Source organism: Hyperoodon ampullatus, assembly GCF_949752795.1.
Source record: "Hyperoodon ampullatus genome assembly, chromosome: 15".
Lineage (NCBI taxonomy): Eukaryota > Metazoa > Chordata > Mammalia > Artiodactyla > Ziphiidae > Hyperoodon > Hyperoodon ampullatus.
In genome coordinates, this window is record NC_136928.1 from 52,444,507 (window position 1) to 52,468,635 (window position 24,129).

General features: G+C 42.8%; 1 protein-coding gene across 1 annotated transcript in view; it reads right to left on the reverse strand.

Moving 5' to 3' along the window:
- Positions 1–6,262: 6,262 nt before the first annotated feature.
- The window catches only part of CAMKMT (calmodulin-lysine N-methyltransferase), a gene marked incomplete at its 3' end in the record, with an annotated part of 399,114 nt that continues 381,247 nt past the window's right edge, over positions 6,263–24,129 (reverse strand). Inside the window, exons 9-11 of the mRNA XM_079721077.1 lie at positions 22,520–22,583; positions 12,016–12,147; positions 6,263–6,340 (exon numbers count right to left, since the gene is read on the reverse strand). Of these exons, the coding sequence (XP_079577203.1) occupies positions 6,263–6,340; positions 12,016–12,147; positions 22,520–22,583 (274 nt within the window). The remainder of the gene's footprint in view (positions 6,341–12,015; positions 12,148–22,519; positions 22,584–24,129) is intronic.

Here is a 24,129-nt window from a genome sequence, read left to right on the forward strand (position 1 = left end):
TCTCTAAAACCTGAGTCAAGCAGAAGAAAACTGAAGTGGGGGGGCGACCTCCAAGTTAGAAAAATCAACAAGAAGTAATTAAAGTTCTTGCTGAGTGAGTCTGAAATACGTATTTAGCCCTTGTAAATTAAATACCCTGGGTTTTTAAAGAGCGATTTCCCCAAACATCTATTATTCACATCAGTAGGACAGACGGTAAGCCACTGTAAGATTTATGGAAACTAAAAGACTTCCTATGCTAAAGGTTAATGAAAGTGTAATTCGAATCATGAAATCTTTACGTGTCGGCTCGGTTTACACCGAGGGTTCATTAAGGATACTTTTGGTTCGGCAGCGGCCCGTGACGTCACAGCGGGTATTTTAAATGGGCGGGGCCAGGCCGCCCTGCATGTAATTCTTTAAAAATATAAAAGCCTCCCTCTTTCCTCCTCTGTCTCTCCAGCTGTAACAACTTCACCGACTGCCTTGGTTCCACCCCGAGGATTTCACTGAGAGAACACGTTAGAGGGAATCAGGAAGCAGAGAAAAGGTCACAAATAAGCACCTCAGGAACAATGAAAGCTTTTCTCTATGCAGCAGTGGGAGAGTTGCTAGAAAAACTGGAAAGGTATTAATCAGAAGTGGCTATAAATCCTCTGGAGTTTTGCTCTTACAAAACTCCTCAGAGAAAGTCTTGAAGGAAATGCAGGTCAAAGCCCAAAAAAGCTCTTGATCAGAGATTGCTGGAGGAAAATCTTCCCAGACACCGTTTAATAGGCAGCAATCACCCCAGGAGTGGGGAAGCCAAGTACGCTTGAAACATGGTTGCAATTCCTAATAGGTCTTGTCACACTTAAGGCACTGCAAGCTCCATCCAACGAACAGCTGAAGCTAGCTGGCGATTCATAAAGCCAACAGTTTAAAGTTTATTATGATGAAAGCACTTAATGACAGCCATCGCTAGGGGCCCATCATTTATAAAGCTGTGCTGAGTATTAGGCATGTAGCATGACCACCAATTTTATGTCACAATTGCTACCATAAAATGACCTTTGGTGATTTTTGCTGCATGTGGTGGACAGCTCTTCCTTCACATTAGTGCTCTGTGGCTTTCTTTGCAGACTATTATGCTGTCTAAAGCTTATTTGGCACTGTCGTGAGCCTCAACCCTTGTTATTACCCCGAAGGCCTGTCTAAAAAAAAAAAATCTCATGCTCTATTACGCCACTCCAATAATTTACAGTTCTTACCAGCCTTGGTTTGTGTAATATTTGAATGCAAATATGCTTTACCACTGCATTTTATTTAAAAAGAAAAAAAAAGTTCCCATGCCCCTGGCTAGGGCAATATCCATTTGATGGGAGTTCACTGAAATCAGCCTCTTATTCCCTGGTCAGGTCTCACTGAATGTGTACTCTTTTCCTTGGTCGGTTAAAAACACCTCCAAAAAAAAAAAAGAAAAGGTTAATTAAACTTTCCTTGCGAAAGAGGTTTTTGTTTTTAAAGATCCTATGTGTGATAAACCCACCTAAGGCAGAAACACTAATTCTTATTTCCCTACATCCAGTCCCAATGCAAATTTACATCTAACATTATTTAATTAGGATTCCATTTTCCAACCTGCTTTGTTTGTTTAGTTAGAAAGTGTTTGAATACACGGCCACTTTACCGCTCCGATGTAAACTGCTGCTGAGAAAGTGGTCTGTCCATGCTACACCACCTTTAAATTGTGTATATAATTTTATAAATGATATAAAATCTGCTTCTAGTCCCTGAAAAAAAAATATAAGCATGGCACACTGCAATTTTGGAAGGACGTAAAATATGTGATTTCTGCTGGTACCTACTGTATTGGGTTTAATATAAAGCTTTTTTCAATAAGGTAAATTGTTACATGACAAACTCATCTTCCACCATTATCATCTGCTGTTTGTGTTTAACAACAGGAGTCCCGCTCTAACAAAACTGTTGTAATGGCTGTACAAATTACTCAGCTGAAAGCTTTTCACCAAACAAAACAGTATTAATCAGCAGTTCTTATGAAGGTGCTAATTAAAAACAATTTTCTTCCTCAGTTTGCAATACTAAAGCCATCTTCACTTGCACAGTTTCCAATATACAGCTACTGTATTTGCTCACAATTCAGGCCCTCTATTAACTATTGAATCTCCTATTAGCCATTTTATTACATTTCTGTTTACAAGCTTGTTGACATTTTAAAAGTCACAGTATGATCTGTTTTATCTATTAAAAAATGTATTAATTGAAAAGTCAGGGGGACAAAAAAGGCAAAAGATAGACTCCAAATGAACAGACGTCCAGGGCAGAGAACAGAGTGAGCATTTAGTCACAGCCTGGGCAGTAAGGTTTCTGGGTAAAATGAAATCTGAGAATTAAACGTGGCATTTCAGGCTTAATGGTTTGTTAAACACCAACGGGCTGCTTCCTAATTTGGAAATAGTCCACTCAGGAAAACATATTTGCCCACTGTCTAAATTCAGTTTCTAAGGAGACCCAGTCTGACTTTCAAATCAATCTTTCCTCTCTGGGATACACTCAGCCTAATTTTGACATTTCATACAGTCTGAACTCAGGAGACTTTGATCTGGGGTGGGGAGTGTACCTGGAATCTGGAAGCAGATTGAGGGTCTAAACAGCCTTATCTTCCCTGTGAGTGTGTCTATGTGTGTGTGTCTACGTACACATGACTCCCTCCCCTGCGTGAGCATTCTGCCCCCTCCCCCGAGTCCACTGCTGGACAATGCCACCCAATTGCTTGGCATAGATTGGAAATAAGTCAAATGCTGACTAAGCACAAAAGCCCCATGGAAGCTGTGTTGAGGGAAGGGGACAGTCCATTCCTATTAAAAAAGAAGAAACCTAACCCTTAGGAGAAGAAGGTATGCCCCACACTGATAGTGGAGAGAAAAAGAAAAACAAAACACCCGCTATGTCAACAATCTCCTGCCTATGGTATTAAAACCAGGTTCTTCAACTGTCAAAAGCAGTTAACTAGTTTAGGAAAGACACCTGGCTGTTGAAATAGGGCTCCAGAAGGCCACTAATCCTTCCATTCACTCAGTTAACTGCTAGATCCCCCAAATTGATTCAACAGGTATGCAGTGGTAAATTCAGCCCATACTGAAGCCAAAGGGAAAATCAGCAAGGGGCGGGCAGCTCTTCTCTGAAAACACCGGAGGAACCAGCCAGAAAAGCTTTTATGGCCCGACAAGTTTTCTGCTGAATAAATTACCCTACCCTAATGGAAGTTACATTTTCATGCTCAGTCAAAAAGCCAACAAAATACACAATTTATACAAAATAGCATCAACCTCTTAGGTAGTCTTTTCTAGCACTTTTATCCCCATTCACAACATATGTCTTGCTATAAAATAAAATATATTTCTTATAACCAACTTGTATGTGGCTGTTCATATCACCACATTAGAACTGACCATGGGCAATGTTAGAAACATTCTCACATCCAACCAAATCTATTTAGTATGACAAAAGAGATTTGTGAGTTTTCTCAGAAGATACAGGTACACAGAAAACAGGAATACAGTAATAATTCTTATGATTTCAGACAGGCTTTGTTTTGAAACAAACACAGGCACAATTACACAAACAATTATGAAGTGGGGCATTTCAATTGCAATTATGCAACCCAATACCGATGCAGAGAAATAATTCTTAACCATAAAGTTCAAAAGAAATGTAAGTGGATAAACTTTCTAAAGCAGCTATAATTTTTTCCCCCTCTCAATATCGGCACTTTGCCAAAATTTGAGAAAATAAAGACACTTTTAAACTATTCAATAATATACAACATTAGTTTCTTACAAACTTCCAAAGAGCCTGGACTAGTGACATTTCCAGGTAAGGGTCCCATAAAGAGCAAATCTATGAAACCCTTAACATTTTACAAAAGATTCTCTAGGTTTTAGTCATAATGAACATATTTCTTTACTCAATGTCTTTTGGTAGCACAGCTCAATTCTTATACCCTGTCTCCAGCTTAGGTAACTGTACACACTATTCTCAGATGTTAAGAAAAAACACACTACTAATTTACTTTTTAAAATACAATTTCTTCCAGCAAAATAAACACTGGATTTCTACACCCACAACACACAAATGTAAACTGAATTCTTGCCAATTCATGTATTTTCATGAGAAAAAAATGGAACTATTCTCATGGTTCTGATGTTCTATATTTTACAAGAAAAAATAAGAACAGGCGATCTTAGATGCTACTGCAGGGATGGGTTTTCTTTGTCTGGCAGATTTAGTTGCAGGAAGAAATCATTTCTCTGTATTTTCACCAGTATAAATGGAACTACCTGTGTTGCCTTTTAAAACGTTCCGAATTCTGATTTTTTAAATAAGAAAATATGAAGCCAGTGTGCAACCTATACAGTCGCCAAAGGAGAGCTGCCACTAGCTGAACTACTCAGCTAAATGGCTGGTTTGCATTGCCCTGGTCTTTATCTAGCACTGAGAATAGACTGCTGTTTTATCCAAAGAGGAATAAATTGCTGTTATTGTGATGTTAGCCCATCACTTGGCATTGCAATTCAAGTTTTTGTGAGAAAGAAATGTATGATCTAACTGCGACTTGACCTATGCCTTCAGAGATCCATCTAGGTGCTCTAATGGAGCAGAAAAAGTGGTGAATACAAGAACATGCAAACTGATGGTGAAAAATTTGTTTGATGATAGAAGTGAGCAGAGAAGACATCTGAGAGTCGCTGTTTTTATGACAGCTAAGTTGGCTTAACATGCAAAAGGATTCGCCCCCAGTTTCCCACCTATCACTTTAATTGTATCACGCTAAATACACGCTTTGCCTCTACTAAAGATAGGAGGATATATAGCTAACCTACTAATGACATTACTGTGAAAGTGGACACAGATGATTCCTTACAGATAAACATCTGAATTTCCACAAAAGGCATTAGAGCATCTCCGGGATGAACCAGGCAAGGAGAGGCTTGGGTTCCCTGCAGAAAAGTCATTCTCTCTTAATCCTAGGTAGCACATATGAAATGTTTACCATACACTTGCATTGCTGCACAGGACTATATATACTTACTTTCAATCAGATAATTGTGTGATTGAGTTTTTTAAAACTCGCCCTGGTTGCCATCTCGTTTGATCAACCATTTATTCAAAATGTCCCTGGAAAGGACCTCTTTTGAAAGAGGCCTGGAGAACAGCAGTAGATTTGAGCCCTGATAAAGGCTCACTTTTCATCCATAGTCAGAGCCTAAATGTGCTCTTCTTGTACCTAAACAGATAATAAGCACTCAGCACACTCCTCCTCCTTGACACAACGCATTGAGACTAATCACACATAATTGGAGAGGAGGGGCAGAGGGCTGGCCACGCTATTGTGTCCAGAGGACAAATGGTCAGTTTATGAGGCTTTGGGCTGATGTAGTCATTTCTTATACATCTATAGGGAAAAAAAACATCCTGTTTAAAAGAAAAAAAGAGAATGGGTGAGAGAGAGAGACAGCAAAACAGAGATGGCAGATTTAATACAATTAATTTGAGGGTGATCTGAAAGATTTGCTTTCTTTCTTTCTTTTTTTAACCAGGAAAGAATCATCATGTTTGCTGGGTTGGCAGATGAATGACCACCACTAAAATAGAACAAAGACCAAGATATTTTCTAAAGGGGGTGGGGTGGGAATCACCAAGAGAAATTCTGTCTCAATGAGAGGGAAGAATATTTGGGTGGCTCTCAAGTCCAATTCAAATCTCACATAGGCCGCTTATACATATTTAAAGACAAAGGTTTGGTGCAGGGCTTCCCTGGTGGCGCAGTGGTTGGGAGTCCGCCTGCCGGTGCAGGGGACACGGGTTCGTGCCCCGGGCCGGGAAGATCCCACATGCCGCGGAGTGGCTGGGCCCGTGAGCCATGGCCGCTGAGCCTGCGCATCCGGAGCCTGTGCTCCGCAACGGGAGAGGCAACAACAGTGAGAGGCCCGCGTACCGCAGGAAAAAAAAAAAAAAAAGTTTGGTGCAGGAAGAGCAACAAGCAGATGGAAAAAAGAGGAGTCCAGGACGGCTGCGGAGTCACGTGGGTGAGGACAGGTGGACCCCGGAACCCACACATGGAATGTTGCAAAGGCAGTTGGGGCCCATGTCCTGGGGGCTTGAAAATCTCAGGGAGCCAACGGCTTACTGCATATTATAACCGTTACAGATTTCTGTTTTTGTGAAAATACTGCCTGTGCACTGGATGTTTTCTTTGTCTTTCCAGCAGCTTAATCTTCTATTCATCTTTGGTTAAAATAAGCAGAAGTGGGTAATGAAGGTTTTCTTCATATATATCCTGGTTTTCCTTTTTCAACTGAAAAACAATAATAGAGGAAAAAAGGGTAAGGAGACTCCAATTAGGAATTTTCACCAATCAATTTTAAAGTTGAGTAGAAGGAAGACTTCTTACCTAAGTATATTGTTCTGGAAAAATAAAGGACAAAAAAGCAACTCAAAGTGGTCCTCAGTGGCAGTGACAAGACAATACTATGTATCAAGTTAGGATTTTTTTTTTTTGGTGAGGGGGTAGGGTGTTTTTTCATAAATAGCCAGGCTGCTTTTATGACCTCTGTGGACTCCGAGGTACTTCAGCACAGGGAGAGCTGGGGGCTTGCTCATCTTCACCAGACCAGCCATTTGGCCTAGAAGTTTCTGCTCCTGGTCCTCTCTGCCCCCTGCCAGTGCCCCAGGAATCAGGCCGGCAGGCGTTTCAGATCATTTGGAGACCTGGGCACAAGGGACAGACTGGTGGGGCCTAAGACATTTCAAAGGTTCTCCAGCTGCTTCCTAGGGGTTTCAGTATTAATGATAAGTAATTCAAGCATTGTTTTCTCCGAGGAGGAAAACAGATTCCAACAACAGGAGCAGCAAGCTTCGATACTATTCAGGTGGAGTTCTGAGGGCCTTCCCATGATAGACGTAAAAGTCCAGTCAGAGTTCTCAAATCTAAAGTACACTTTTCCTCATTCAGCTAGAATAATTTTGAGAATCGTATTTATATTTATTCTAGCAAATAATACACTGGTATCTATAAAGACAAAATTGCTATTTTGGAAGCTGGTGTTTTGGAGCCAATTGTGAATTTATTTTTGGATTTATAAGGATCAGAAATAAATATTTCTTTTAATTTTACATGGAACCCATTCCTCTATTGTTTCAGATCAGACAAACATCCCACCCCACCCTCCTCTGAATCTAAATAAATGGCTCCAGCATGACACTTTCCTGCATTCGTAGGTCTGGGGCACGTTAACTTGAATCTTTCTAAAGTGCATGTTTCTTCTAAATCATATTCCCAAACTGTGACATGCCCTCACTATTAAGGACAGCAGCAGTGATCCTACTTTTCCTTTTCCTCTGGGGAACATAAAGCCAATGCAGTCTCTACTTTCTAATCCATTTTCCTAAGAACTGATGGTGGTACAATTGCTGAAGTCACTCATTCTGTTTTCTTTGATGGCGTTTGCCCTTTTTAGAGATGGTGAGTTGTCTATTTAGAAAGATCCTCATGAATTTTTGTTGCCACCAAAGTAACGACAGTGTTACTCCTAAACACACATCTGTCAACATCTCTCGATTTAATCTAATTTTTTTTAAATGGCCCCAAAGTGGCTTCCTAAACCTCCCAAACCAAACCCGCTATCACCGGGACTACCGACTGTAAATACCTTTGTTGCCAGTTGCCCTAGTGATAGAAGGAGCTCACTGAAATATTTTACAGAGGGAAGAGGGGGTCAAGCTAGCTAAATTCTTCCTCTGGGATTGGGGATAAGGGAAAGTTGATTACTCAGTGTGAGTCAGCTGACCTCCTCACTCACAATGCACTAATATACAGAGACTCAAATGAGCTCTTTATAAAGTCCCTGAGGTAATATGTGGGATAAATAATTCTTCGGTAAATATGGGTTAGAAATCACTTTTACCTTGGATTCTATGCTGACCTCTGGAGGCCAAAGCAGAGGCTTCCTTGCTAGAAGAGGCCAGGGGCCAGCCCCGTGCTGACTGTGAGTCCTTCCAGCTATAGGAAAGAGCCGACAACCCTCAAAGGCAGCCCTACAACCCAGCACCAGATCATTTCCGAATGCAGGCTGTTATGTGAGGGTACTTGAACACACACAAAGCTGTTAGGAAATACTGGCTTCGATGGGGGAACGTTATGTGGTTTAAGAATAATTCCATGGACCCAGGCTGTACTTCTTGGCCCAATTAATAATTATAATTTTAAGAAATAAAAAAGCACCTTGAAAACAAACAAACAAAAAGCAAATTGTGAATAAAACAATTTTCCAATTTCATAGGTTAAAACAGGGTCTTTGAGGACTGAACTAAATTATATAGCTGCTATTAGTGGCATTATGCTTTACTTCATAATTGGATGTAACATGCTCAGCCTCGCCACAGTGCGAACAGCAGCAGCGGGAGTGAAGTTCAGACTGTTTACCCTTTACAGTATCCACAATTATCAACAGCACACCACACAGATTATAAGAACCAGCCACTTGTAATGTGGCATTTTGAATAGATAAGCAGAAGTGCAATATGGCCGTGCTTTTAACACAATGTACGACTTCACAGCCGAGCCTGAGCCTATTTTCATGGCTAAACACATAAATACAGAAAATAAACACATGGGTGGTTTTGCAAAAGTTAAAGAAAAAAAAGGAAAAGAAAACTATGGCATGCAAAATTATATTTCAAAGAATATTTGCATGATTGAGAATATTTTTATCAACTCATTTCAAGCCAGCTGTAATCTCTAAGTCAAGTCTCTAGCTTGCTAAACAATTGGCTATCTTAATATCCTAAAGGTTTTGAGCCCTAACACCGGGGCAATGCATTTGATTCCTAGCCTGGAGGAGACCAAGAGGTTAGGTGGGAGAGGGAAGTGTGTTCTTTTTCTCCCCGTTGCCTGGACGAACAGAAAGGCAATATTTTAAAAACACGCTACACCTTTGGCTGCCTGGCTCCTGAGCACAGTGGCTGCATGGTGTGGGCACAATTTAACAAAAGCACTGGCAGAAAAGTGCAGAATGGCACCGTTTTGATTACAGGCTTGCTTTTTAACGGAAATAAAATTTCACAGTTAACAATGAGAGGTGAAAAGTTTAAGAGGCAAAGCTGTTCCTCCTGATCATGACTGTTAATCAGCTTCATGGGTGGTTGCCTAAATCTGCAGATTTTTTTTTTTTTTTTTTTACCTTGCACTACTGCCAAGATTGTAACTAATTTTTTCCCCTGTTGTAAGAGGAGGGGTGAAAAACTCGGCATAGAAGGCAGCTGTGTATGAGTGACGTGAGGCAGTAATGCAGAGGGCAAAATTAAAATTCATGAATCTCTTCACAACCATTTGTGTAACAAGATTAAGACGGGACAGCGGAAAAGAGCGGCATTATCAGGCGTCTTACAGTCCTCCAGCTGGTTACGCCCTATTCCAACACAGTAGGGCTAAGAGGATAACACGCAGCCTGAAGGAAGACGCTGCTCCTCCATTTGGGAGTAGGCTCGTTCCTGGGACCATGGGGGTTTGGACAGGGATGGAGAGCAAGAAAGCTGATTGCCGCTCAAGATGGAAAACTTTTAAGCCCCGGCTGTCAGCACGCGGCAAACAAAAGCGGCCAGGGTGGAGGATCCCTGCAGCCGCGCCGGCCCCTGCGCATCCCCGGAGCCCCGGGCGCGCGGGCGGGAGGCGAGCAGGGGCCGGAGGGGACCGCGGTGCCGGCTTCGGTCTCCGTCCCCGCGCCCCCGTGATGAGCAGTAGGGCCCGGCGAGGACCAGGGACGCTCCCCACTCTCTGCAGCCGGGCCCGCGGCTCTGTGTCCGGCCTCTGGTAGAGATCCTCTCCGGGCATCGTCCTCTTGCAAAGGAGACCTCCCTGTGCGAGCCAGAGTTGGGTCCTCGGGGCCCCTCTCCGTCCAGTCAGCACACGGTTAAACCCGCTGCTGGAGCAGAAAAGCCGGGCATTCTGTGCTTCTGGTACAGAAGGGACTAGAGGCATTCTTTGGCTAGACGCGGGAGGACAACAAGCCAGCTGAAATTGCCCTCATCATGAAAAATATACATCATGGGTGCTCGTCTTATACCATCTAGGTAGGGCACCCCAAGACTGCAGAATATTCCCCTAGGGTTCTACTTCCTGAGAACAAAATGCAACTCTCACCTGTCACAACAAGTACCAAAAGAGGAGGGGGAACTATTCCTTAGTCCAGTGTCAGCAAGGTGGGGAACTGAACTTTGAAGCAATTACGATGAGATAAACACTAAGGCCACTTCGTTATTATGGAAATTTATTTTTGTGCGACCAGTCAATGAGACTCTGATTATTTACAGGGTACTGTGGGTATGGTGCACAGTATAAACCTAAGAGTCATGTTTAGTGATTTATAAAACGTGCCATGCTTAGCAGGGTAGTGTACAACATCGGAAATAAAAAGAGGAGGTTGCTGCCCACTAGGTGCTGACAATCTAAAGTCCTAGACAAAGAAGAGGTGGCTACTAAGGACTTGAACGCCTGGCATGACCCAACACACTTCAGATCTTGCAGGAGGAGACAGAGGGTGTCAGGCACAATGCTGACATTTTCTGCTGGTGGAGAAACCCTCACCTTTGCTCTCCTGAGCTATGACTGAGAAACTAAAAGCATTTGTCCTTCAGGGGGAAAGTGAATGACATGACATGAAGCGGCCGTCAGCTGATCCCTGTAGCTCTGGCCCCACCCTGGAGAGAAGGCTGTTTTCATCCCTTTGTGTAGAAGAGCCCAGGGGGCCAGGAGAGACCCTTCCCTGACCAGGTAAAACCCTCCTTTTGTTCTGGAGAGGAGTTGAAAAAGGGAGAACATCATTCTAGAGGCAGGTAAGATTTGAATAACATGCCATTCTGTTTTTATTTTCTGATTGTAAGCAAAAGGGCCCGATTCCACCAGTGAGAGGAAGTGATTTAACCCTTTCAGTTCATAAAGCATCATTTTTTTTTCCCCCCCAGGAGCTTAAATGGAGCCCTGGAGACCCAAAGAAATGAACCCATTTCCAGAAAGTGAAGATTTCCTTTTTATTGCTCAGAAGATCAGATCCACTTTGCATATAATTTTTCAAAAGTCAACACACTTCTACATTATATCATAGTCCTGGGTAATAAAGAATGCTATTCACATTTTCCCAGGAGAAAAATAAGGTCAAGGCTTTACTTTTCTGTGGTCACGACTTGCAAAATTGACAAGTCAAAGTCTGTTGCCAAGGTCAGACTAGCTCAGAGAAGGGAGCTTTCTGTACCGCACAAAATTACAGAAGAAATACATGTTATTCTAGTAACTGTGATATGTATTAGCAAACGTGAGATTCCTAAAAAGTTTTCGGTGGAACGCTGGCCTCTCAGTGTCCTATATTGCTCTATACCTATAAATAATAAAAAGGCTGATAACATTGCTTTATGTAAGCAAGCTTAGAATCACTCTCAGATAAGTGCTTTTGACCTAAATCTTGTAGCGCCTCGATCTGACATATAACCCCACAACTGTGAAATTCTGTGAGATTTAACAGTCTCAAACTGCCAACTGACCCAGCCATAAAGCAAGCAGAGATAAAGATTTACAGCCTAACATGATACAATTAGACATTCACCTTCTATTTATTTCAGTGCAGCTAGGCATTTAACCTACTTAAAAGCTGAAGGTTTTTCATTAAAATATAAATGCTTGTTTATCATTCATTCTATGCCACCTCCCCTGTATCCTACAAATTAGTCTATTATGAATGAAGAGATTAGTTAGTTTCAGAGAAAGGAGTAAACAGGAATGGTTTCTGTACAATCCTTCTAGACATGCAAAGATAAAAGATGGCTTTGCCACACAAAATAATCAGATACAAATAGCTGTTGAGAAGCAGCACACCTAAGGAGTTCTTTAATCAAATATTTAGGTTACCTGCCAAAAAGACCATGATCTCTTCAAAATGCAATGCGGATTAAAGTGTTATCTAACACAAGCAGAAAACTAACCTTGGAGTGGAAGTTTGAAATGTGTTCATCATAATTTTCATGTCTTTGGATGGAGAAACCAGCTTTTTCAGCTAGATTGCAAAACTGGTTTAAAGTATTCCCTCGGCGTGGGGCGAATACCATTGCTTTCCCCTAGAACGTTAAAAAGGAAATTCACACATTTTAAAACTGGAAGGCAACCAAACATAACAGACATTGGTCAAAGCATTTAATTGTGCTGCTCTCAGGTAGAAAACTCATTTGTCTTTAGACGTCCACACAGGATGGGCATCCACAGTGAGAATAATTTCAAGGACAGATATACATCAAATAAGAAAAAAAAGTCATTTAAATGGTGAGTTGCTATGTTTTATCATTTTCAAACAATGCATGTAATAAACAATATGGAACTCAACACTGGTTTTCTGTACAATACATACCTCTCTTGGGTCCACTGGTTTAAACCATCAACTAGATTTTAGAATAATGGGTCCAGGGCAGTGCCACCCACCTTGCGACTCCTTAGCAGCTGCCAACACATCTGCAACACAGCTCCAGAGCATGTGGCCACAGATGCCTGTAAATGTTAGTTTATTGTGCCCTGGAAATTCAGTACCAAGAAATCCTCCACAGAAATAAGTAACCACAATCCATTTCAGTTCTGCCACCAGCCTTTTCTGTGACCATGCTGCCAGAGACAGAGCTACAGGATCTTGATTTCCAACTTTACTGACTCCTTCATAAGGGTCATCATTATGGCCAAACAGTTCCTCAAAGTTACTCAAGTGATTACTTTTTTAAAAAATTAATTAATTAATTTATGGCTGCATTTGGGTCTTCGTTGCTGCACGTGGGCTTTCTCTAGTTGCGGCGAGCGGATGCTACTCTTCATTGCGGTGCGCGGGCTTCTCATTGCGAAGCACGCGCTCTAGGCACGTGGTCTTCAGCAGTTGTGGCACGTGGGCTCAGTAGTTGTGGCTCACGGGCTCTAGAGTGAAGGCTCAGTAGTTGTGGCCCATAGGCTTAGTTGCTCCGCGGCATGTGGGATCTTCCCGGACCAGGGCTCGAACCCGTGTCCCCTGCATTGGCAGGCGCATTCTTAACCACTGCACCACCAGAGAAGTCCCCTCAAGTGATTACTTTTCAAAGGAAGTAGTAAAATGAGGGCAATCAAGCTTTTCTAAACTGCACAACCTTATCAGATTGTTGTAGTGGGGAGAGTGGGAGGACTTGAATAAAGTATATACTGGATTTCAGAAGACTCTCTGACATGAAACTCTAGAGCAACCATTTGCTAACTACTAGGTGCATGTGAGTTTTTCTTCTCCCTTGTAGATGTGCACAGAATGGCTAAACTTCAGAATCTTCTTTTTCCTTTTATTTGTTTAAAAGATGACTGTATGCTTCTGTTAATTTCAGGGTTATACTTCACCTCTATGAAGTACCACTTCAGGTTTTGAGGGAATCATGAAAATATATCCCTGTTTCTTTTTTTTTTTAAATAAATGTATTTATTTTATTTATTTATGGCTGTGTTGGGTCTTCATTGCAGTGTGCGGGCTTCTCATTGCGGTGGCTTCTCTTGTTGCAGAGCACGGGCTCTAGGCGCATGGGCTTCAGTAGTTGTGGCTCATGGGCTCTAGAATGCAGGCTCAGTAGTTGTGGCACACGGGCTTAGTTGCTCCACAGCATGTGGGATCTTCCCGGACCGGGGCTTGAACCCGTGTCCCCTCCATTGGCAGGCAGATTCTTAACCACTGTGCCACCAGGGAAGTCCCTATCCCAGTTTCTTTTGAAAATTGGTTTACCATTCATACCTGCCAACTGTCTATTGAGCATCTGGGACGTGGCAGACACTGGGATAAGTGCTCTATATACATCCTCTCCTTTAGTCTTCAAATAACCCAACAAGGTAGAGATTCTCAGCTGCACTTTACAGAATGCTCAGAAAGGTTGAATCACTGGCCAAGATGACACACCAGTAAATGACTGGAAACTGACCTGACTCCAATGCCAATGCTCTTTCTACTACACCACATTGCCTTCTTATTAGTAATAGTGATGATAATAATAAATAATAAAAGCTACCACTTTGCTAGGTGCTTCACAAGCCTTCCCTTTAATCCCCTCAACAGTTTTCTCAACAACGTTGTACGGTAGACATTACATTTTACAGATGATTAAACATGCAGTGAAGAGTTTGAAGAAGAAGGAACCGTGTGGCAGAAAGGGGTCTGGACTTAAAGGGGATCTCCACCATAAAACACGGTGTCACCTCAGGAAAATCAGGAAAAAATGTCATAGAACTGCTGAACTAGATGGACCTTGGAGATGACGTGAGTCCAATCTCCTCAGTTTTTCAGATAAGAAACTCAAGTTATCTTAGCTGACCCACTGAATTTTCTCACCCATGAAATGGGAAGAACAAAGCCTCCCTTGCCTTCTACCCCCGACCCTGAGCAAGTTGTGAGGGTAAAACGAGGTACTGAACGTGAAAATAATTTGAGAAACAAGTTTATATAGATGTAAGAAAGACTAGGAGCATCTACACCACCTAACAGTGCTATAAAAATTCTATCAACTCCCTCTCCTTCTCTCTTCCCCTCATTTAGCTGCAAGAAAACACACTGATACACTGTCCTGGACATCAAGTGTTTTCATACTGTGTTTACATAGACATGTATACACTCAGGCACATAATTACAGCAGCACCAATCATGCCAGTAAACTTAAGGTTCTGTCAGCTTTTCCAATATTAATTGCTATTTTCAGGCTGTTTTCAAACTTAGCAGCAAAAATTCATTTTGTTGTGAAACTAGATATAATACATGGTCTCAGCAAGGGAGCAGAAGTCTCCATAAAAAAGAAAAGAGGGAACACTAGTAGGTCATTCTAGTCTTTTCTAAGAGCTGATTGCCGTTCTCGACTCTTGAATAATGGAAGTCATTTTATTTTAAAGTCACCTGCAAACATTGTCTTACCGTTACAATCAAAGAGTTGATTTTTAACAGCTATTATCTAAATTATGTATCATAATGTTTACAGGACTAAGGGGTTGTGGTTGGGTTGATGTTTGCATTCACAAAACACATGCTGCCCTCACCCCAGCCCTTTGTTGGTTAGGGTGAGCTGTAAGGTGACTGCAGTGGAGCTTGTGTCTCAGTTTACCTGTCCTTCTGTACCCACCGCACCTAAAACAGCAGCCCTTCCCCATCCCTCCCCACCCACTCTCCCTGCTCTAGTTGTGTCCTTAGCCCTCATCACCACTGGCACACATCATAACCTTGTTTGTTATTGCCCATCTCCTCCAGCTAGAATGTATGCTCCATGACAATGGGATCTTCTAATGTTTTATTCACTGCATTTTCTCAGTGCCTAGCACAGAGTAGACGATCAATATTTGTCGAGAGAATAAAATAAATCTAGATATTGAATAATCTGAAAAACACAAGTCTCTGGGAATTCGAAGGCCATGTTCTATTGCTTATTCTTTAGAAAAGATTTTCTCCAAGAAGCTTTTACAGAGTCAGCGGCTATAATGGGATTTCAGAGGGCAGCTTTCTGTGCACAATACTGTCCCCACAAGAAAGAGAAAGAGCGAGCAGTAGTTTTAATCCTTAATTACTCAGTTATGAGTTTCAAAATGTTTTCTTTTTCATTTCGTTGAATGCAGACACCTTTGAGATGTGGATTAATATTTAGGAGGAACAATAGGACATCATCCATTCACTCAATAAGCATCCACTGAGCTCTACTGAGTGCCAGCATCTGCCCCATAATGAACGGTTTTAGAAGCCCCCCATATCCCCAGTGGAGGAGGACACTTTGTCTGGTACAGTCAGAGGAATACATCTTACAATTTAGGCTGCAAAAATCAAAACAAGAAAAAGAATATAGATTTCAAATTAGCCCATCACTTTAGAAAAATTATTTTCAATTTACCAAAGCACAACTTTCTAAGCATTCACAGTCACTGAATCATTTTAAACTCAGAATGAACACTCAATTGAATGTAAAATTTTGACTGATGAGCGGAAATTTGAGAGAATTCACTTATCCCTGGAGAGGAGAGAGGAGTAGTTCCACAAAACAACAATGATATTGTTTACATCGTAAGCTCAGTTGTTATTTTGCTAGACTAATCTATACTCATATATTAAAGGGTGTGCACGTCTGGAAAAAATAAGTCTTCTTCAGACTTATTTTACAAGTAATATGCTACGCCTTTTTCATTTCCAGGCAATAAACTATTAAATACCAATTACATGTTTAAGCTTGTGTTTATTTTCTAACCATTTCTTTACCTGGTTTCTGAGATGCTGCCTTTGTCTGCTTTCTCCTCTACATTTCCCTCAGTCTCTCAGTCCCCGACCCTGGCTTCTTTTTTTCCACCTGTTCTTTCATTGTCAGTAGTCCCCAGGGCTCTGCCTACTTTTTCTTCATGTTTTATACAGTTCTAGGTGATTGTACTGAAGTCCACAACTTCAACTAACAATTATGCATCAAAACCTCCCAAGTACATAACTGCAGCATTCACCATTGTCCAGGGCCCGCACCCAGATTTTCAGATGCCTACTAGAGCTCTCCATGGAGATGTTCTGAAAGTACCTTTAACCCATTCTGCCTAAAATGGAACTCAATATCCTTGGCCCAAACCTCTACACTTCCCAGGGCACTACCCACCCACCCATCCACCCATCCCTCTCTCTCTCTGTCTCTCTCTCTCACTCTCTCTGGCTCTCTGTCTCTGTCTGTCTGTCTGTCTCTCTCTCTCTCTCTCTCTCTCTCTCTCACACACACACACACACACACACAGCTGAATACCTATTAAGTATGCCAAACAATTCTATATCCATCACCTTCAAAATGAAACTGGAAACCAGGAAATCGTGACATTGCCTTTTAAAACCCTTGTACCTTATTCTATCCCCAGGGAGGCACTCCAGAAATGTTTGTTGAAGGAACCTGTCAGTGAACACCCATTCAGTTCCCTCTTCTCCGTCTTTAGGCCTTCACTACCTCCTAACTGAACAATTCTAGGTAGGAGTTGGTCCACGGTAGACCCATGAAGAGCCTTGCTGCTTTCAAGTTCTTTCTTATTCCAAACCAGCTTTTATGCTGGCCAGAGTGATCTTTCTAGGATCCATACACTGCTCAAAAATGGCTCTCTATCTCCATTTCAATGGCTCTCTATGACCCACATAATAAAGTCCCATCTCTCCATCATCATGTTCTCAGCCTTTCTTAAAGTGGTACCCAAACTAACTCTTTAACTTCATCCCTCACCCCTCCCCAACCCTAACCCCAAACCACACAGACACTCTTACACTCCAACCAGAGCAAACTCCTGCAAACACAACATGCTTTTTCGTACCCTCCACCTGTGAGCACTGTCCCCTCCACCAGGGACGCTACTTTCTAGTCTCCTTCCTCTGAGGCTTAGAATGGCCTACTTACTATTCAAGAACAAAGTCAAATACTGCTGCCTCTACGGAACCCTTCCACAGGCAGTTAGTTACTCTTCGTGCTGTATCCCTAGTACCTATCATATAGCGTTATAATTCCAAGGAGCTTGTGCATTAATCTGCCCTGGTAAACAGTGAGATTCTCAAAGTGCTCATTATTCCTCTTTATACCCCACAATCCCCAGCACAGTGCGAGGCTCAATAAATGTTTGTTGAATCAAGACGATTTCAAATCTCGGAGTATCTCACGTTCTATAGAAGGTGTAAATTAGAAAAAAAAAAATCACACAACAAATAAAAACAGCACCAGGCCCTATATGATCAACTGCTGGGCTGTTATAAGCCATTTTGCACTGTCCACTGTAATTTCATCTGTGTGTATGTTACATCTCCATGACCACATTATAAATTCCTCAGGGGCAGAGACTCAGCACTGGATGAACAACTGGGTGGACTTCCAAGAAGAACTTGTAAGCGCTCTTGTTCTAAGGGTCTTAAAAACCATCTGGGGGCTCTCTATTCCTGTACCCGGAGGGCCAGGTATGGTGGAACACAGCTCCTCACCCAGAACAGAGGAGGATTTGTTGGGCCTCTGACCCAGCAAGCAGACAGGAACCAAGGGTCCTTCAGCACCATCTCAGTTCATGCCACTGAACCCACGCTCACAAGGCACTTCCCTGAGATAAGCAAAAACAGAAGTTTGTACAGATGGGTGCAGAGATGCTAGATTTTTTAAAAGATGAGGAAATATGTTAGTAAAAAGAAAGTGCTCTTCTAAAATGAGAGTCCATGGGCTTCCCTGGTGGCGCAGTGGTTGAGAGTCCGCCTGCCGATGCAGGGACATTTTATTTTATTAAAGTAAAATGAGAGTCCATGATTTACTTTTATAGCATGGCTGGCATGTAGTCAGGACTCCAGGAATCTGGCAGTTACTACAGAAGGTTAAATGAATTCCACAGTGATATTTTTGATTTTTTTTTTTTTTTTTTTTTTTTCTGTACGCAGGCCTCTCACTGTCGTGGCCTCTCCCGTTGCGGAGCACAGGCTCCGGACGCGCAGGCTCAACGGCCATGGCTCACGGGCCTAGCTGCTCCGCGGCATGTGGGATCCTCCCGGACCGGGGCACGAACCCACGTCCCCTGCATCAGCAGGCGGACTCTCAACCACTGCGCCACCAGGGAAGCCCGATATTTTTGAATTCTTGACAATGGGTAGCAGCTATAACAAGCCGGAGATCTGTCCATAGTGCATCCCCATCCATCTCCTCATGGTCCTGAGTAAACTCACACTCACTGGCTTGGCTCCCCTCCTGACACCCAAAGCCATTTCAGAGGAATATTAGTAGATGCCATTTGTTGCTTGTCACTTCTGGACTGAAATTCAACTTGTAGGCTTGTGTGGCTATATTTTAAATTACATCTGGGTCCTCTGATATCAGACATGGCTGATGGTCTTTAAGGAACACAGCGATAGGGGGTTACCTGTCAGCAACAAGAAGCCACTCACCGGAGGGAAAGAGGTGCGGGAGAGGAGGGACATGCTGTTTCTTGGAATGAGTAAAATGTACTGATTTCATTCCTTTTTAAGATCTTTTCTTTTCTTCTTGTAAGTTTGCTAGAGAGTCCCTTGTAGCATTCTGGCAGGAGTCAGATGTTTTGACAATGTCTCTCAACCAGTAAGTTGAGGAAAGTTTCCATCTGGGACAGGTAACAATCATTTCCTCTTGACATTTGGGGCTTCCTGTAATGACTTTCCAGGCATGGGTGCCCGTTTGCCTGAGAATCTAGGCTCAGCCCTGGGATCTGATACTGTTCCTGGTCAAGCCAGGAGCCCACCCTGGTGGCTAAGCTCTCTCTGAGGGCCACCTCATCCACGACCCCCAATATAAAAGCTGAAAAGCAAGGGGAACCCTCCCCTCCCTCTACTTTCTTTGCTTCTGGATCCTCTGACTCCAGACAGCAGAGCTGCCTTAGCTGGAAATCAAGGAACCATACTCCCCAGTAATGGCAGAAGTCATTTCTTCCCAAGCTTGACACCTGAACCTTTGTGTTGCAATGGTTTCATTCTGGCCACTTAGTATAATTTCTCTCACCTTACTCGGTAGGGTTATCTGTACTAAAAAGTGTCATCTTCATCCAGGTAGACAATCCCCCAGATCTCTGCAGAGCCTGCAGCAGGTATGCAGGACACGGGTGCAGGGAACTGCAGCAGGCCCAGTTATGTGTAGAAATCGTCCAAGTCCAGGTTGAGAAAAAAAATTTTCCCCTCCTGCCAACCATTTCTCTGAGAACAGTTTTTGTGAAGAGCCCCCTATATTCTATACTCATCACAGCTGGACAGTCTCCCTAATTCTTCAAGGTAATAAGAGCGAACACATATTCATTCAGAGTCAATCATGTGCTAAAGCTTTCCAATGCACTGGCTTGTTTACCCCCCATTTTACAGATGAGAAACTGAGGCTCCGAGAGATGAATCCAGTAAGTGGCTAGATAGTAAGAACGACAAGTTTTGTATGCAGGTATTTCTGACTCCACCCACTGATACTTTGCCTTCAGAAACTGGGCCCTCCTATGAATTCGAAGCATTTGGCCAAAGTGCAGTTTTTTCTGAGCACCCTGAGAACTTGTTTTGTCTCCATTGAGTCTGCTGAGCCCTGAATTACCAAGAACTCAGGATCCACCAGTGCACCTGCCCAGGTTGTTTCTCTGTGGGTCTCTTATGGCACCTTTAGCCCCTGGGCCACAAAACCATGGAGAAGTGGTCTAGGCTCAAGAAAACATTACAGCATCTCAAATTGTAATAGACTAAAACCTTTAGTGTTATCTTAGTCTTGGACTGTGACTTCCACACACAGACACTCATCAGGGGGAGGTCCTTTGGAAGCAGGACAACAGCCCTGAGAGCTAAGAAGAAGAGTGCAGTTGTCCGCTGGGTGCCCCAGAGCTCTGGGAACCCTTCCAGACCACTGGCATGGGATAGAGAGCTGCTGCTGTTCCCTGCTGAGTCCAGGTGACCCTTCCTGGGTCCATCTGGGTGGAGGCCCAGGGAGTGCAAACGCCCTGCCTCCCCAGACCTCCCAATGGGGATGGGATCCCTGGGTGGGAACTTCAGTATGTCCATGTGCCATCCACAACTGGGATTCCCCCCTTAGGGCGGACCCCTGACCCCTTAGACTAGAACACCCAGCAGTCTGAGCAGGGCTGCAGGACAGGAGGGGCCTAAGCGAGGTCCCCTCCTCTCATTTCTAATGCTGCATTTTGATGTGGGCCCCTCTGATTTGGCCTCCCCACTCCTCACAGAGCATGAGTAAGTACTGCCCACTCTAGGGCCCTGCCTCATCCTTCTCCGAGTTAAGGGTGAGTATCAGCTGTCAGTAGGAGCACTGCTGTCCTCAGAGGAGGCCGCTGTGTGGAGCCACACTTCAGACTAGGGGGAGCATCGTTCAGAGTTTAACAGAGGGTGCAGGAGAGCTGCTAGACATTCCAGTTCAATCTCCATTTAGATCTGTTCATAGCTTGGGCAGTTTTCCCTTGTAAATCGTTCTCATGATTTACAATAGATCCTATGTAAATCATGCAAATCTGCTGCAAAATGGAGTATTTGTCACAGATAGGCTTTGAAGGGGTGTTGGTGATGAGTGAAGTACTGTTTGTGCACTGTGAGGTCCAGGAGTCCTTGAAATTGTGTTAACGTATCATAGTATTCCTAGAAGCCTTTACGTCCAAGAATCTCCGTCCCCTCTCTGAAAATCCTGATCTTGCAAATGCTCATGAGAACCACCCAAGGCTAATGGGGGGATGAAGAGGCCCCCAGTTCCTTCTGCCCTCAACTTGGGCTGCTCACTCAACCACGACAGCTGCCATTAATAGCTTGGTGCATGCCCCTTCCTTGCCTCCAGACCTACTACCCACCTCACAGAGGGAATTGAGAAGGCCAATTTAATTTAATTGATTACCACTTACAAAGCTGTGGTTACTCCTCTGAGAGGCCTATTTAAAGTTTCTGAGGTATATAGAGACAACAAAATAAAAAGCAACAGTGTAAGGCAAAGGATGATTATCAAATTGCTCTGGGAACCTTCAATGTGAAAAAGATATAAAAGAAAGATTGAAAGGTATTAGTCTATAAGTCTCACTGAGGTCAGAAGACGAGAGCAAACCTTCTTTTTTAAAAGAAGAGATAAAACTTTAGAAAATACTTCACACACACATACACACTATAGTCCTTTCTCAGATAAATGTGAGTTCCTGTCTTAGCCTACTTCAACATTGTTAACCTATTTTAAATTCCTGTGGCACAGCAAGAGTCTTACATAGTTATAAGATTTTTTTTTAATGCGTGCGCTTTAAACTTGTTTTCTTACTTTAAATAGATGTATATTAACTCTCTGTTTAGGCTGCAGGACCTCCTAGCTTAGTATAACAGCCCCAAAAAAATAAGAGTGGATAAAAACTCTGTAATTTACTCACAGGCATAAATGGATATATAAATGTAAAACTGTGCACAATATATTACGCCATGCTTGGCTTCATTGTGACCTAATGTTTGTAATATGTAAATAATGGCTTCCTTTTAAAGCAAAGAACAGATTAATATACAGATTCATCTGAAGCCCCTTTATTTAATATAAACAGAAATAAAAAGAAAAATGTTCTTTTGCAATAAATACCCAATGACAAAGGTAACCATTGAAGGGATTTAAAATGACAGAAGTCAACAGAAAACTTTCAATATCATACTTCTACTTTAATATGAAGATATTGTTATCAAAGGAAAAGACTCAAGAAATTCTTTGATAAAAATAATCTCACACTATCTTTGAAGTGGTTTCATTTATTTTACTACCCACTGTGTTCCTTATCAGAAGGCCAAGGGTAAGAAGTTCTCTAGTTATGATTAGGAAAGAATCTGATAGATCAGAAGACCCAATTGCAGTTGGACATAATAAGTATTAAAGTATTACATGACATTAATCCTGCCATTCCATTACTCTCTCCATCTTTGTGCACAGACTAATTATTCTGAAGCCAGTGTTCAGGAGAAAATAGAAACATACTTACCCTGGGCTGGAGTAATCTCTTTATTGCATCAACAAGGCTGGCTCTGTACTGGTCCAGAAACAGGCTGACATTGAGAAGAGAGCAGAATCCAGATTAAACTGGGTTTTCAAGTCTAATGATACTAATGGAGATCAAGACTAATTACACATGTTTACTCAACACTAAAAAAGAGAAATGTTTCCTTCCATTCAAGTATCTCACTGGAATAAAAAAAAGATACTGTGGTCAGTGTTATCCAACAAAAGTCAAGTCATCAACATGTGATGGGCCACGATTCAACACGACTGGCCATGTGTTAGTGTGAAAGGGACAATTTCTAAGCTGCTGTTTGGGGGAATCATCTGGTGGAGATGAATCTCTCCCAACACTTGTCTGTAGACCTGTGCCCTCTGCCCACCGAGGGTGCTGTGAGGCCACCCTCCGAAAACAAACCACCAGCCCTATTACACACCAACCACAAAACAGCTCTCAGGTGGTGATAGTTTTTAGTGACTAGCAACAGCACTGAGGTTAGAGCCAAGTGACCTAGGAGTAAACAAAGACCAGGTTTAGGCAGCGTGTCCCAGAGACCATGGCAACTCTGGATTTTCCCCCTTGAGCTCCATGTTGATTTTTTTCCAGTTCATGTGATTTTTCATTTTTCTTTTCTAGTTTGAGAATTTCTCTTGTTGCTCTGTCACCTCTTTGGCTGGATCAGTCTGACCCTGTCTTCACCAGGCCTTATCTTGGAAGTTTAGGAGAGAGTTTCCTTATCCAGGACTTGCAGGCTAGAACACTGGGTGGCCTTGTGCCTCAGCTATCCCATGAGGGGCAAAGCCTCCACTCCCATTTCGAATGCTGTGGTTTGGTGTGGGTCTCTCTGATTTGGCCTCCTGCTCCCCAAACAGCATGGCTAATTACCACCTACTCTGGGGCCCTGCGTCGTCCTCCTCCGAGCTAAGGATGAGTATCAGCTGTCAGTAGGAGCGCTGCTGGTGGAGCCACACTTCAGACAAGGGGAGAGCATAGTTCAGGGTTTCCTAGGCTCTGGCTCTGACCTTTCTGCTATGTGACCTTGGGCAAGTCACTTCATCCGAGGCTTCAGTTTTCCTGTCAATAAGGGCCCACCTCTGTGGCTGCGGTGGGCATCAAATGAATGATATATGTCAGTTGATGAATGTTTGTTGATAACCTGCTGTATACTAGGGGCTGTTTCAGGCCTTGGACGTAAGCTGTGAATAAGTCGAAGTTCCCATTCTCAAGGAGCTTCCAGTCTGTATTCATTTCTGCATCACTAGGTCTGGCCCAGCATACACACAGAGTGGGTGCTCAATGAAGAGTTGCTTACTGCCTAACTGGCAGATCAACACAGTCTTTGAAATGGAGGAGCTTACGTAGGGTGGGTTTCAATGCCTCTAAAACAGGATGTATGTACTCCTTCACTGGTCTTGCTAGGGAGGAATCAGCATTTAGGTAGGATGTTTCACCAGACCAGGTTCTCTCCTAAGTCTCTCACTTAAGAGGAGTGGGGAGAGCGGCTTATAAGATGTTTCCAAGAAGTCAGTGCTTGGGTTTCACCATGACATGCTTAGTGGAAGTTTCTTCTATAAAGTTCTGCTTTGAGCAATGGA